The following is a 16,478-nucleotide window of genomic DNA, read 5'->3' on the forward strand; positions in this document are numbered from 1 at the left end:
GCATGTTCTTTTTTTGCCGATGTTTTATAAAATATGTCTAATGTTCTTTCCGGGTGCACTATACTATTTTCACATGAAGACAGCAAGTTGTGAAGACTAAGTTAGTCTGCGATAAAGACGGCAAGTTCCACTAGAACTTGGCCTACGAGGTTCCAGTAAAAGTACTGGACAAGTAAAGACAACAGGTGCTTAGTCTTGGGCTTGCGTGAAGCCCAGATATCATGGCTTACAATATTTGACAAAGCAATTTTGTTTTGTTAAGTCTATATTTTCTAAGATTGCTGTAAATATGTTAGGTTAGTTTTATGCATGGAATTTATTAGAAACGTGACAAGCTTGGCAAGCTTATAATAGGAAAGTTTAATTTAAAAAGATAGCCTTTAATTTATGAAAAGATTTTCTAAAATATTTTATTTTCCGGTTCTCTTAAAAAGATATTATTCTTTTCATAAATTTATCTTTGTTAAGTTTTTCTAAAAAGATTTCTTTTACGAATATGATTTACTTAAAAACGTGTTTTTGTTAATTCGGCTGATTTAATAAAATCTATCTTTTGTAAAACCCTACTTGCTATACGAGTTCATCTTGTATATATAGTAGTAGTAACATTTTATAGGACTTGTGAGTTTATGCGTGAAGAATCTGAAGAGAGCTTAATTGTGTAAGTTTGCCAAGTCTATAATTTGTCATATTAGTTTCGGATTCCATGTGTAGCTTTCCTTTCATATAGTAGAAGTCAAGTATTTGTATTGGTTGGGTTTGAGTGAGTGATTTACATTTTCATACAGTGTTGTAGGCTTCTATTGTGAGGCTGAGAGCTTGAGTACTCAGGGAGTACGGAGTGAATCTAAGTTAGGGACTTAGATTGGGGGGTAGAATAGGGTTCTACTGTGTAGCAAGTTCAGTCTGGAACTTGTAAGTTTTAGTCTGAGTGTAATAAGTTATAACTTGAGTGTTTACCCTATTATAAAGAAGTGTTTTGGTGTTGGAAATCCCTTAGAGGGTCGAGGTTTTACTTCCAATTGGGCCCTAAAAGGTTTCCTCGTAAAATAATGTGTGTTGTGCAAGTTCCTTTACCTTTTGTTTTACTATTCCGCAAAAATAGCTAATAGGAACTCATCTACAATTCGCCCCCTATTGTAGTGTTCGTCTCAACTAACATTTATTACTTACATATCAACTATAGTTAGCCTTTCTATTGCTTTCATATTAACAACTAATATATAATCATAATCCGCCCTACGCATATCAAGTATTCAAGTATCATATAAGGCAACCCTCCATGCATTGTATTCTTATGTTGATTTGTGTGTCTTGGTGTAGTTTAGTTTCATTGTGTGTTCTTATTCTGGCTTGTAGTTAAATACAATGATTGTGTTTGCATATGTGGAAGAATAGCCTGGATCAAGCCTCAGGGATTCAGGCGTCACATAAACACGCTAGTTATTATAAAGCTTGTTTTACATATGTGGAACGGGGGAAGAAATTTAGTCTGGATCAAGTCTAAGAGATTCAGGCGTCGCACAAACACACTGCTCGCTCACTTAAAAGGACCACATGACATTGTCTTGCTCTATGTGGCTTTAGGTCATGCAAATATCCAAAGACCTCAAAATAGAAAGGTGTGATTAGTCCATTGTTGACACGTAGAATACAACAATGACCCATCCCATATGATCCATCTGAGCCCAAATGCACCAGCCCATAAAGAAGCCCACTCTAAAATCTTGGTTCATCAGTAGATTAAGCCATTAGGGTCTACCATAAGTCCACAATTATCATTTACGTAATATATATACGAAGCGAAAATTCTACAATATCATTCTTAAAAGCACCAAAAAAAAAAAAAAAACACCACAATTTGCTTATGTGCTAAGTCGGTCTGGACCGATTTATCCGATTCTGATATTATTGATTGATTTGGACGTATATGTAGAACTATTGAATGGCCCATTTCAAGTATTTTGATTTTTATTTTGAGTTATTAAAATGTCCATAATGTAGTAAAATTGTATATATATTATTTATTATTTTTAATACATGTATTATTTTAGAAATACATATTTATAAATTATGAAAGTTTATTTTCATAATCTAATTACTTTTCGAAATTATACTTATTAGGACAGGGTGCACTTACATGATAATAATAATAATAATAATAATAATAACAATAATAACAATAATAACAATAATAATAATAATAATAATAATAATAATAATAATAATAATAATAATAAGTACTAAAACAGACACCAAAAATGACACATCTCACTTTCTTATGCTGTTTTATTCCCTTCAAAGCCCTCCTTTTTTTATTTTCCTTTTTTTTTTTTATCAAAGCTTCCTAGAATTATATTTAGCATAGTGTTATTTACCCTAAAATTGTATTTGTTTGTAGATTTTGTATACACTTAAATGTTTATTTACGTTATCAAATTATTATAGATGAGACACGTTAATATAGAGTATCTTTATCTTTGTAGTGAATTTAAAATTGAGTTAGAGTCCCTTATTTTAATAGAAAATGAATATTTCATTTTATAGAATAACGAACAGGGGCGAAGCCAGGTTTTTAAACTTGAGGGGGCCGAAATATATATACTTTGTATTATTAAAATAGTATTGTATTATTAATTATTTCATTGCAAAATTTTATGGTTGTGCACTATTATGAGTTACCTTAGCTTTGATTGTATTTTTACTAATCCCTCCGTCTTTTTTTTATACATATAATTACATTTTACTTGATGAGTTTGGTGGTCAATATTTAAAACCTTTGACTGTAGAAAGACACAAATATAAACCTCTAAACAATATCACGTATGTGAGTTGTTGTTAGATTAAAAATGAAATAATGAATTTTCAAAATATCATTTTTCTTAGAAGTTTTACTAACCTTGTTTTTTTTTTTTTTTTTAAACAAGAATTATTACTAACTTTATATTGAATACATACTGTAAAAGTCAAAGTATAACTATTAAAAAGAGATAAAGGGAGAAGTCTGTAACAAAAAATGTTACTTCATAATATGTTGATGATTCAATTCATCAATTAAGTAGAATGTTAGTGATTAAAATCAATATATTGGTAGAATGTTAGTGATTAAATAATATGTTAATGATTCAATTCATCAATTAAGTAGAATGTTAGTGATTGAAATCAATATATTAGTCAAATAAACTACTACATAAATAGTAATTTTTATAACGTTGTTTACTAAAGGTATCATTGGCGAAGTTTTGTACAACATATAATGATAAGTGCAAAAGTACATAAAAAATAAGAAGAGTTAATAATAATAATAATAATAATAATAATAATAATAATAATGGAGTATTAGAAAAACTAATTAAATGAAAGATGTAAGGATAAAATGAAATATAGGGAAAATTAATGAATCAAAGAAAGGTATAAAAAAAAGGTGCAAAAAGAAGTAAGTGGGGATCGAACAACCGTTGTAGCGAACTACCACCCTCACAAGTCTTCATCCACTGAACTAAGATTACCAACATAAACATAAGCATTAACATTGCGTTTGGGCCTCGGGGGCCGGGCCTCCACCAGCCCCCCCCGGCTCCTAACGAATGAACAAGAGAATATAAGTGATTTATTTAATCTTAATATATAATAAAAAAAATTTAGTATTGTGATTGTGATTTTCTATTTGCAACAACAATGCAAATTTATCTAATTTTTTCTTATTAATTTATAAAGAAAAGAAAAAAAATATTTATTTATTTAAATTTCTTTTTATTGTTCAAATTTAATTGCCTAAAATTATCGATGCATGGTATCTTTCTCTTCTTCTGAGGCTGAGTATCGATGCATGGCTTCAACCACACATGAGTTGAAATGGTTGAAGGCATTGCTTTTGAGTTTGGGTGTCCAACACCCTAAAGCGATCAAGTTGTTTTGTGATAATCAATCTGCTTTACATATAGCTCGAAATCCAGTTTTTCATGAACGTACAAAATACATTGAGATTGATTGTCACATTGTTCGTGATGCTATTACAGAGGGCTTAATTGCTCCTTCCTATGTTTCCACTAAGGAGCAACTTGCAGATATTTTTACTAAGGTGCTTGGGAAATCTCAGTTTGATCATCTTCTTTCCAAGTTGGGCATTTACAATCCCCATGCTCCAACTTGAGGGGGGGGGTATTGGAGGATATATTTTGGAAAATTATCAGGATATATTTAGTTTCCATATTTTATGCTTAGTATATATTTTATGCCTAGCATAATATCTTTTTGATATCTTTGATTATTTCCTAATTCTATCGGGTTAGGGAACAATGTATTATTTATTGGCCATGTCCATCATCTTTGTAATTTCAAGTGATTGAGTTTATTCAATTTATTCACTCTATATTTTAGCAAATGCACTCCTTTGGAGAAAAATTACTGAACACTTCCAAGCCACATGCCCACATCTGTAAAATGAGCTTCGAAATTCTCAAATTTTCCGCATTTCCTGAAATAAATACAAGAAATCGATGATATTACACATTTACATCCCCATTTTCACAAACGTTACTCACGTTTAGGACGTTTAGGACAAATCACATCATATATTACTTAATTAATTCCAAAATATTCCCCTGACCTACCTTAAATGCAAATAATCGATGACTACACCTCCATTTCCTACAAACGTAACTCAAGTTTAAGACAACTCACACCATAAATTACTTATCTATTTTAAAGACATTTATTTTCACCTAACTTACCTTTAAAAAGTGGATGATTTACAAAAGTAGTTACTTTAAAGGAAATTTTGTCAGAAAAAATCATTTATAGCAATCTTTTTGTTGAAAAAAACCTTATAAAATTTTTTTGGCACAAAGAAACCAGATTGTAAATTTTTTTGTTGGAGACAACCTAAGCTCTCTAATCACTCAATTAACCTCTAATTTTCCCTTAATTTTTCAAATTATTCATAATTCTCACTAATCAATTAATAATTAAGTTAATTTATATAAAAATAAAACAAAAAAACAAAACCCACTCCTCACCACCACCAGGCATCAGCTGAGCACCCTTTCCTTCTCCCCCTCCTATGACAGCAACCCCCTCTCCCGTCCCCAGCCTCCGCGTAGATCCCCCACCCCCGCCGACCAACCTCCACCGCCGAACCGATCCCCTCCCTTTCCCATTTACCCTCGCCGCGACTACCCTCCTAAACCGTAACCCAAAAATTCTACCCAATAGAGTGGCCACCATCACCGCCGAAATAGAATTGCTTAAATCTCTTTCGAAATTGAAATGCACAAGGTTTGATGTTTGTGCGATTTGTTTTGATAACTTGCCGGCAAAATTTGCGATTTGTTTATCATTTTGAACTTGTGTATTGTCATGTCGTATATGTGTAAATCAAAGTTTGATTGTGTCAATCATTTTGAACAGGTATAACTATATAAGATAGGAAATAATATTCCTAAAACATAAGGAGTATATTGGTACGGTAAAAAAATCAATTATGGAGTACAAAATTGTTGATAAATTTGTAAAATATGGAAAACACATGATAAAATGGGTCAATTGACCAGATTGGTAAATAAAAAAGACTCTTATCGACAATTTGGTAAAAAAATTAACCCTAAGCGACAATTTGGTAAATAAAATAATCTCATGCAACAATTAACCCAAAAAATACAAAAATTTCCAACAAATTACTCGAGAATGCTTAATTTAGGTCGTTTTTCGTGTTTTTTTTACCAACCCTTAGCTTTTACACATATGTGACTTTATAAGACATGTGTACAGATGTACACGAGAATTAAGCCCTGTTCTTTTAAGCTATTGTGTTCTGCTTTGCTGACACTTGTTATCTGCTTGTCTAGAAGCTCAAATAAACAGGGCCTAAGCTGCTCTGCTTTGTTTCTTTTGCCCAGAATCTCATAAGAACAAGTCCTAAGCTGCTCTGCTGACACCTGTCCAGGCCTAAACTCAAAAGAACATAGCCTTAACATGAAACATTGTAATGCATACTTCGTATAAAACATCGATCTTGGTTAATATTTCCACTTAATTCATATATCCCTTGACTTGACCTAAATCAACCAATTTCGATGAAAGCTCGCTAAATTCTATTTAAATTTTATCTCCATAAAATGTTTCAAGCCGATAGATAAATCTAATCAAATCGACACCGCCTAAAAAGTTATTGTTAAACAAAATCCTAACTCCTACCATGACCTAAATTAGGCACGTTGTAACCCAAACCACACTAAAAAAAAAAAAAAAATTGAGCCGCACTTCAAGCCAGAATCTATTGAAATTCTATCAAATTAGGGTTCTATAAATTACCCTGTTTTCCTCCTATTCTTTCTCCCTCACACAAAACTAACTTCCTTGAATTCCCCTTTTCTCTCTCCTCTTATAATCGCTTCCTACCCATTCATTATTCTTTCATTGCCTTCATCTTACCCAACAAATTAATTATTTTTCTTGCTGTTACAAATCTCAAAAATTATCCTTCATCGTAATCTTAATACCCAAGATAGTAATATTTAATTCTTGCTGTTACAAATCTTTTCAATAATCCGTTATCATAATCGTAATCATCTTAACCCCTTTTTTTTTCTGGGTTTTTTGAATTCTGTCGATTAATTATGAAATTGTTGTTATTTGATTATTAAATCCTTGTTTCTTGATTGAATTTTTACAGAGAGAAATCAAAGATTAGCGTGAATGTTTTAATGGAGTCAAAAGGTGGGAAGAAGAAGTCTAGTAGTAGTCGTAATAATTACGAAGCTCCTCTCGGTTACACCATTGAAGACGTTCGACCTAACGGTGGTATCGAAAAATTCCGATCCGCTGCTTACTCTAACGTATGTCCTCCTCCTCTCTCTCTCTCTCTCTCTCTCTCTCTCTCAATTCTCTGTTTTCGTGTTATTCAAAACTCGTATACAACTGGTGTATTGTATAAAAATTCATATTTTCAGGTTATTCAGAATTAAACTTTGTATATAAAAAAAAAAAAAAATTGATTCCCTACTAAGTCGAGTTTATGTTTTTTTAATAAAAAAACGTATCATATCATACAATACACCCGTTGCATACCAGACTCGTCGTAATTTTGCATTGTCAATAAATTATGTATTTATACATTTTTTATTTATTTTGTTTTGCAGTGCGTGAGGAAGCCATCCTGATATTTTCCGGAGTTCAGTAGATTAATTAATTTGTTTTTATTTTAATTTTTACCAAGCAAAAACCCTAGAGTACCAAAAAAAAAAAAAACACGTTTATTTTGATTTGTAGCCATGACCGTAGATACAGAAAACGTTTCAGCAATCGGGTTCGAGGGTTTCGAAAAACGACTAGAGATAACGTTTTCGAACCCACCCTTGTTCACTGACCCTTCCGGGTTAGGACTCCGATCCTTAACACGACCTCAACTTGACTCGATCCTCGATGCAGCTTCATGTACAATTGTATCCCAGCTATCAAACACGGTGTTCGACTCGTACGTACTATCTGAATCGAGTATGTTCGTGTACGCAAACAAGATCATCCTCAAGACATGTGGGACTACGAAGCTGTTACTCTCGATTGATTCGATGCTCAAGCACGCTAACTCGATCGGACTTACTGTGTCAAGTGTTCTATACTCGAGGGGAACGTTTAACTTTCCTAGTGAACAGGTTGCTCCTCATAGAAGCTTTACCGAGGAAGTTAGTTACTTGAATGGGTATTTTGGTAATTTGGCATCAGGGCCGTGTGCTTATGTTCTCGGTGATCCGACGAATCAGAATCGTTCTTGGCATGTTTACGCTGCGGCCGAGGTGGCGGATCGGACGACGGACGTGGTTGGTGTAGAGATGTGCATGACGGGGTTAAAGAAGGAAAAAGCGTTGGTATTTTATAGAAAGGAAGGTCATTTTGCTAAGGAAATGACTAAAATGTCCGGGATTGATGACGTCATTAAAAGTCACGTGATATGTGACTTTGACTTTGACCCCTGTGGGTACTCTATGAATGGGATCGACGGTGGGGCCTACTCAACCGTGCACGTGACCCCCGAAGATGGGTTTAGTTATGCTAGCTATGAGGTCATGGGGTTTGACCCTAGCTCGGTCCGGTTCGAGTCGTTGGTCCAGAGGGTGCTTAAGTGTTTTGAGCCCAAGGAGTTTACTGTTGCTGTCACGTGCTTTGGAGATGGTTTGGCACGTGGTTGGGTGAATGTGAATGGTGCTGACGTGGAAGGGTTCATGTGCCGAAGTGCTGTGAAGCAAGAGCTGCCAGGTGGTGGATTTGTGGTGTACAAGACCTATGTGGCTGAGACACCAGAGAGGGAGGTGCACACTCCTTTATCTATTTTGGCATTACCTTGTTGGAGGGCCATCGAAGCAGCCGAAGACAGTGGCGAGGTGGTGGCTTGTGGTGGCGAGATGGTGGCTTATGGTGGCGATATACCGTCATCCGGTTATGGGGGTCTATTGGGATATAATTTTGTGCCACCTGTTTAATTTATGTAACGAAGTCAGTCTAGTTGTAATGAGAATAAAGGTCACGGTCATGGCCGGAATTGGGTGCTTACAACTTAGTAGTAAGTTGTTAGATTTGACATACAATTCGTCAATTTGTGTCTTATGAAGAAACAATGAATATGGAGTCTTGTCAATTTTTATGAAATTATAATGATTTGTGAATTTATTATATGACCACTAGCTTTTGTTCATGTAGTGCAATTTCATATCACAAATTTGTCTTACTCTATATATTATCATCTTTGCATCCCTATTTTGCTTTATCTTATCATTTGTGGGCCATTTTTATAGTTAACAGTTTCCCTACCTACCTAGGTAAATCCAATGGTCAATAGGTGTGTAACTTTACAATACATCTACATACAAATTGTCACAAAATGCATTAGTAATCGTCATCCTTGTGAAGGTTACCCGTGTACAACACAATTTACACAAATCATATCGATCAAACCCTCTCCTTAGTACCATAATTGGAGTCCTCCATTCTTAAGCTCTATGTATCATTTATGCAACTTTAAGCCCTCACGATTGTTTTGATCCGTTATTTGCCGATCAAAACTTTTAACCCCTCACGAATATTTTGATCCGTTATTTGCCGATCACACAATTTTGAGAGTGAGGGGGGGTGTGTGTGTGTTGGGGGGGGGGGGGGGGGGTTGGAAGCTTAAGGGTAAGGGATTGCACCCTCAAAGTATTTCTAGTAGGGATTGAACCCTCAACCTCAAGGTTGAGATTAGAAGGTACATTTCTTACCATTAGACCAAGCTAAACTGAATTGGTCAACTCTCATGGTATATGGTCGTATACAAGCACAATGTATTTAAAATCAATTAATATGTACGCAAATACTTTGTTTAAAACTATATGTTTGTATACATGACCATAGATACATGAGGGCTGTCAAATATGGAACTGATAATAATGAATTAATATTAGATCACTATCGACTAATGAATATTATGACGAGAATCCATGGTTTAAAAGGAAGCATGACCAAGTATGAGTTTAATTAAGGGGTTCATAATTAACTTAATTATTCTTTATGTTGTGGTAAAGTCAAGAATACAACAAATCTGTAGAAACTTCAGGTAGAATACTAATTAAGCACTGTAATGAATGAATTGGTTGGCTAGAAATCAATTTCTCAACAACGTACGCTACGTATGCGAGGTAAAGAACATACATTATACATTGACTACCTTGTATAGGGGACCAATTTGTCAGATAGAAGATTAGATCAAAATTACTCTTTGTTCTCAATAAATCTTCATTTTTACGTCTTTGTATGAATTCACAGCTTAACGTCTAATGATATGATGCTAGCTAAACAAATTTTATTTGGCGAACTATAAATTGATACATTATTAATGACCTTTTTTGTTAATGCATTTGACTATATATCTTCTTTATGGTTGTCACTTTTGATTAAACAACACGTTTGTGTGCGGTTGGCCACTTCATATGACTGCGCGCTTGTAAAAGAACAAAATCATTCTTACTGTATAATACTGACCGAGTGTTTCCTATAACGTAACATTTGCAAGGTAACCCCTATAACACTTACAAAGTAACCTCGATGGTGTGGCTAGCTACACGGTGTGACCAACAACATATAAAAATTTGTGTTTATTAAATCATGGTTCCTTATACTCAGGCTTTGTTCTTCTTATCAATCATGTTTTCACTTTCATTATTTCAAATAAGTTCATATAAGTTATGATAATACATGCAAATTCCAGACCAACAAGTTTTGATAAGATTATTTCAGGGCACAATGCCTTAGAATCCTTCCTTAAAATTTATTCTCACATGTTTAATAAGTTTAAATGAAAATAATAGCTAGCTTATTAGCTAATTCAAATAAGATGAGTGTAGGGCAAATTATAAATTCAAAACTAGTAAGATAGATTTGGCCATTTGGGGTTAATTAAGAAGTTCGCGGATTGAATAAATATGTGTAATAATTCAGATGAAGATAACAAGATTGTATACAAATGAGTTTCCAAACATGATGATATAATAAAATACATTATATAAATCAATGAATTGAAAGAAGAAATAATCGCATAGATGTCAACTCGATTAGTTGTTTGAGGTGTCGAGGGATAATATCTAAACTTGAGGGATAATATCTCATCTACACATCTTTTGCCTTTTCTCGTAGCTCTCGATCTCTACACTAAAAGAAAATTGTTGTTCTATGGATATTCTACTTGCTTCAAGCATGGCACTTCAAAATCATGGTTGTTTAATTAATACCATGGATACATTATAATCGAGCACTGTATGTTTGCCCTATCTGCACTCTCTACACTAAAAGTAAGTGCCATCTTATTCATTGAAAAATAAATCTTGAACTTGATGTTTGATTTTGGTTAGGGTTATGCTGTTGACCTGTTGTACTCAAAATGAAGTAGAAATTATAATTAAAATATCGAAAGTAGAAATTTAACAAACTACTCAGCAGGTGAAGTGTTAGTGTAGCAAGGCTAAAGATTGTAATTAGGCACATACAAGGCCAAGGTAAGAATTCCAACATATATTAGGGTCATTAATTATTTAAGATTTAACAAATTATTTTCAATCTTTTTCATTTGCTACAAATTTGTTAAGATTTATAACAAACCTTTAATCGTCATTAGCTTTATAGGTTTAAGAAGAAAAATGTGTCTAGTCAACCCCTAATAACCACATAATTACAAGACATTCCTTTATAAAGTCGACTAGACGACTACTATATTACTTTCTTTCTTTTTTTTTTTTTTTTTTTTTTGAAGCAAAACTACTATACTACTTAAGATGACTAAACCTGTTGTCTTATTCTAGCTATGTTACACCTATTGTATACTTCATATAAATTTTGGCCGGTAAAAAAAACAAGCGCGCGTGAACATGTAAGAACAACTAACTAAACACCAACAAAAGCGTGAAATTTTTATATGTGGGAAGGAAAAATATTTGAGAAGAAAACCCATGAGAGGAAGTTGCCAACAGAATCATTTAATTAAAAATAAATAATTTGGTGGAATGCAAACAAAATCATTATAGATTAATCAATGGCGTGCCAAAGATGATGTAGTAACTGGAAAAGATACATAACGAAAGATACATGGAAATGATTGTTTGGTTAACTAAACAAGAATATTTTTGTAAAATTAAAGTATAAATCTACTCCAAATATTTTGCATGCTTTATTTATTTATTCTTATTAATTTTTGGCTTCATGCTATATTGCTAGTAGTGGTATTCGGTATCCACGTTATACCAATAACATAATTTCATACCATGCAATATTAGGCGACGCATGCTATTTCACAAAGTGGAATATATGAATTTTTAAAGAAGCTAAGATATGATCGAATATATTCCCCCTTCAATTATCAACCGACCATATTTTCAAGCAATATTCATATGCCTAGGGTTAAAAGACAATAATTTGTATGAAACATAAGGAAAAGCTAAGATGTGCTCTATTAAATTTCTTGATTAGGTATAAAAGAATTAACTTTATCTTTGGGAATTCCATGGATCAAGAATATGGAGTTCGTTCGTAGGACTTTTAGATGCATACATATTGAAGTGGCGTTAACACTGTAGTCTTTTTTTTAGAATCACTTGATTTTAGGAAGCGATATGGAGTATCAATTGTCAATCAACAACAGTTAATTATTAGGAAGCATTGAAATAAAGTACTCCATAATAAAGATCGGTTGAAAATTGATCTAATGCGAAATTGGTGTGGCATATATTCATTCTGTGTTATTTTCAAAGCAGACACATCAAATTTGTCATAGGTGTGACAGATGCCGACATATGCCTTGACAACACAAACTATACATGAGTGTGTTCTTCAATTAATACGAAGTAAAAGCTATATTTAGAAGATTAGACGATGAAATTTGCATATGATCTACTCGTAATATCTTTTATGCATAAAACTCTAGTCTCATAGATGATCCCCTTCTCATCAAATTAAGTACTAGTCACGTTAATATATACTTGTATTGATAGTATAATTTTTGACCTAGCTATGCTACTGAGAATTAAACAAAATTAAACATTTGCAATACTATTATACTATAATATCGGGATTATATTTGTAGGAAGAGATAGTTCTATGTATATAAGAGGATCAAATAAGTTTTACTTGGGTTAGGAGGAACATCATACCATATAATCTATAGTTGATCTTTGAAATCAAAAGGCCAGGGATGTCGTTCACTTTCTCTTTCTTTTTTAAAATAAATTTAAAAGATGTCTGCCTCTTTACAATTTCAGGTGTACCTTTAATTAGTTTGTTAAACTTGTATTATCATTACTTTATGTTTTATGAAAAAGTGGTAGTTAATAACGTTGCACTAGATTCACTAGAACCGATAACTCTCAAAATAAAGTATACATAACTCATGACACTCTAATTAAACGTTTGAATGTAATAGTGATACTTGACTTCTTTTTTTTCATATATATTGATTTTACTATCAACTTTATTAGGTCTTTAACCAAGGTAATTAATTATTATGTTGTACATATTATAAAGTGCACTATATTAACATTCACTGGACTGAACTGATTGGAGCTGAATTGAACTGAAATTAAGTTGAAGTGAACAGATCCTAAGTTTTCTCTTACAAAAATGTAAGCCACATGTAAGTTTAATGATCGGTCAAACCTTGTTAATATTTGTTTACGTAATATATTGTTTTTATTTATAATTAATAACCTTATTAATCTTATCATTTGTATTCACCTTAAAAATTTGAACACGGTACATTACTTTTCAAATTAACATTTATTGTCATAAATGGTTTAAATAGGCTGCAGTGTATTTAAATAGAAGATCACGTAATATTTTTATTTTTATCACATGATTTGGAGAGAATTAATTTAAATGTAATATATAGCCATATAGGGTATGTACAAAAACGTTGATGTTTGTCTTGTACACTCTAGTCTTTAATTCTGTATCATGAAATGAAGGAGGTAATAATAATAACACAAGAATTAAAAGAATTTCTCTTGATTAATTACTTACTCAAATGTCATTGAATATGACAAAACCTAATTAAGTTGGTAACACAAAAGCACAAGCCAACAATGAGTTGCTATTGTACAATCATTCTTTTGCATGTGAGCGGACGATTACACACTCTTTGTATTATTCTAATGAGCTCTAGTAATTCTAAATCCCAAAAAGAAGAAAAATGAATAAAAAAAACTCAATCAAGCTAATTTGACGACTATCAATGACGTTTGCACATCCCGTTCTCATAATTGCACTTTCCCAACCTAAGAGCCCCCCACTCATAACACGTCCATAAGCCACCATCTCGCCGCCATCATCTGCCACATCCGCGGCTTTCCAACAAGGCAAAACCATGATTGATTTAGGCACGCGTATCTCATGCGCTAGTACGTGGGCCACAAATGTCTTGTATAAGACAAACCCACCACCTGGCAACTCTTGCTTTACTACACTCTGACACGTGAAACCCTCCACGTCAACCCTTTTTTCGTTAATCCAATCACGTGCCACTTCATCTCCAAAGCATGTGACGGCGATAGTCAACTCCTTTGGTTCAAAGCACCTTACCACTCTTTGGACCAATGGTTCAAACCGGACTGAACTCGAGTCAAACCCCATGACTTCATAGCTCGCGTAACTGAACCCATCTTCGGGTGTCACATGGACCGTTGAGTAGGCCCCGCCGTCTACCCCATTCATAGAGTACCCACAAGGCTCAAAATCCACGTCACAAATTACGTGGCTAGAGATAATTTCATTAATAAGGGACATTTTGGTCATTTCCTTAGCCAAATGTCCCTCTTTTTTGTAAAAAACACCGGCTTTTTCCCGACTTAGCCCCGTCATACACATCTCTAAAGTAACCACAGCCGCCCGATCCTCCACCTCATCAACCGATGACGCTGAGTAGATATGCCAATGACGATTCGGGACCGTCGGATCACCCAACACATAAGCGTGGGGCCCAGATGATAAATTACCAAAATACCTATTCAAGTAACTAACTTCCTCCGAGAAGCTTCTATGAGGGGCAACTTGGGCATTTGGGAAAATAAATGTTCCCCTTGAGTAAAGCACACTTGACACAGTGAGTCCAATTGAGTCAGCCAATTTGAGAATTGGATCAATAGCAAGGAGCAACTTTGTGGTCCCACATGTCTTGAGGACGATCATATGTGGGTACACAAACAAACTCGACTCGGACAACACGTACGAGTCGAATTCCGAGTTGGACAAATTAGCCACAATAGTACATGAAGCCTCATCGAGGAACGAGTCGAGTTGAGACCGAGTCAGGGACCGAAGTCCCAACCCTGACGGGTCACTAAAAACCGGTGGGCTCGAAAATTTAATCTCGAGCCTCTTCTCAAACCCCTCGAACCCAATACTTGAAACGGGCTGGCCCGTTCCAGTATCATTCTTTTCCGAACATACAGCCATAATATAATCAAATCACAAAACACGTAACGTTTTCAAGTTAATAAAAAGAAAACGTACGAGCGTACGTTCGTTGTAATATTATTTCACTCACCTCACTAGAGATCAAGAAATAGTGTTTGTACTTAAAAACTTTTGTAACAACACTAGAATATGTATGTACTACTACTTCACAACATATAGTGAATGAACTATATATATAGTTACAAATAAAATGGATAAAATATAGATTGTGAAAAAAAAATAAAAAATTGGGAATGAATAATGAAAGATAATTGGTTAGATTGGGTGGATTAAAGGGCATGCTTGAATAGGTGCAATGATATCAATAAGTGGTTCATGTGAAAAAATAAAATGATGTGCCATGCTATTTTTTTTTAACCTTATGGGCGTGCCAAAGAAGTGGTCTCCTGGTTTGCTGGGAAGATCATGAGATCAAGGCCACTTCTTAAAATGTAGTGTTACCAAACATTATATTATAATATTATATCATATTATTAATTTTCTTTTATTATGAGATTATGAAGTTATATTTTAACTGTATATTGGACTATTAGGATTTCTCTTTTGTACGGTAAGAAAATGAGTGTAATCTTTGTTAAAAGGACTGCGTATGTAATTGCTGCAGTGGTAGAACTATAATTTGTCGGCCTTATGCCTCTTTCTATAACTCCGACAAGTTACTATAGATGTGTAAACATAAAAGGGTGACCTAATTAAAAGCTTCTCTTTTTGAAAAGTTACTACGAATTTGTATAAGGTTGAGCAACTTTTGTTTATAGCAAACGACAAAAATTTTAGTAGAAATTTAGTAGATATACACTTTTAAAATATAATCCGTATCATCTTCTCATAATGTAAATTAATTCACTGTATGTAAAAAATAATAAGTATTGCGCAGTTAATATAAAGTGCTCCGTATATAAAATGGTCTTGTACTCCATGCTACGAGTATAAAATAGAAAATTGTACAGTACATAGTTTCATAAAATTATACCTTAAAAAATAACCCTAAATTTTAGAATACGTCACGCTTAGCTTCCCATGCAACGTTTTTGGACAGAAACAAATACAATAATTATGCCTCATAAAAACAAATACTCTGGAAAAAAATTAAGCTAAATCCTAAACATGTCAGTGTATCTTAGTTACTCATTGCTTAGGCAGGATTAGCAGGTACTAGAGTATTATTCAGCCATGTTTGGGTAATTGAGATGATAGGAATGCTTGCACTTTTTTCTAACCATACTAATCATCACTATAACTCTATTATTGTCTATAGTTAGGAGTAGTTTTTGCAAAACATTTACTATGATTTACTTCATCTGATCCGTCCCTAAAAGACTATCCCATTTATTAAAATTTAATACCTTTAAATTTTTTTTTTTTTTTTTTTTTTTTTTTTTTGTTTGACAAGATATTACCTTTAAGTTGTTGCTTCATACTTGAATTGGTAAATTTATTTTTCCACTTTTAACCCCACTTGTTTTGTTTATCGCTTTTTTCATCAATATTGT

At 33.4% G+C, this 16,478-nt stretch overlaps 1 protein-coding gene and 1 pseudogene across 1 annotated transcript; one reads left to right on the top strand and one right to left on the bottom strand.

The window, feature by feature from the left end:
• The first annotated feature begins 7,145 nt into the window (after positions 1-7,145).
• LOC145610408 (S-adenosylmethionine decarboxylase proenzyme-like) lies at positions 7,146-8,675 on the top strand. Its single transcript, XM_081665754.1, has one exon. The coding sequence runs from the start codon at positions 7,272-7,274 to the stop codon at positions 8,475-8,477; it is 1,206 nt and encodes a 401-aa protein (XP_081521880.1). The 5' UTR covers positions 7,146-7,271; the 3' UTR covers positions 8,478-8,675.
• A 4,833-nt stretch (positions 8,676-13,508) lies between these two features.
• Positions 13,509-15,107, bottom strand: LOC145611604 (S-adenosylmethionine decarboxylase proenzyme-like; annotated as a pseudogene).
• Positions 15,108-16,478: the final 1,371 nt, after the last annotated feature.

This window comes from Chenopodium album, chromosome 24, assembly GCF_948465745.1.
Source record: "Chenopodium album chromosome 24, dcCheAlbu1.1, whole genome shotgun sequence".
Lineage (NCBI taxonomy): Eukaryota > Viridiplantae > Streptophyta > Magnoliopsida > Caryophyllales > Amaranthaceae > Chenopodium > Chenopodium album.

Excerpts from the sequence above, each read along its gene's own strand:
- LOC145610408 (XM_081665754.1), top strand. The coding sequence starts at position 7,272 with ATGACCGTAGATACAGAAAACGTTTCAGCAATCGGGTTCGAGGGTTTC.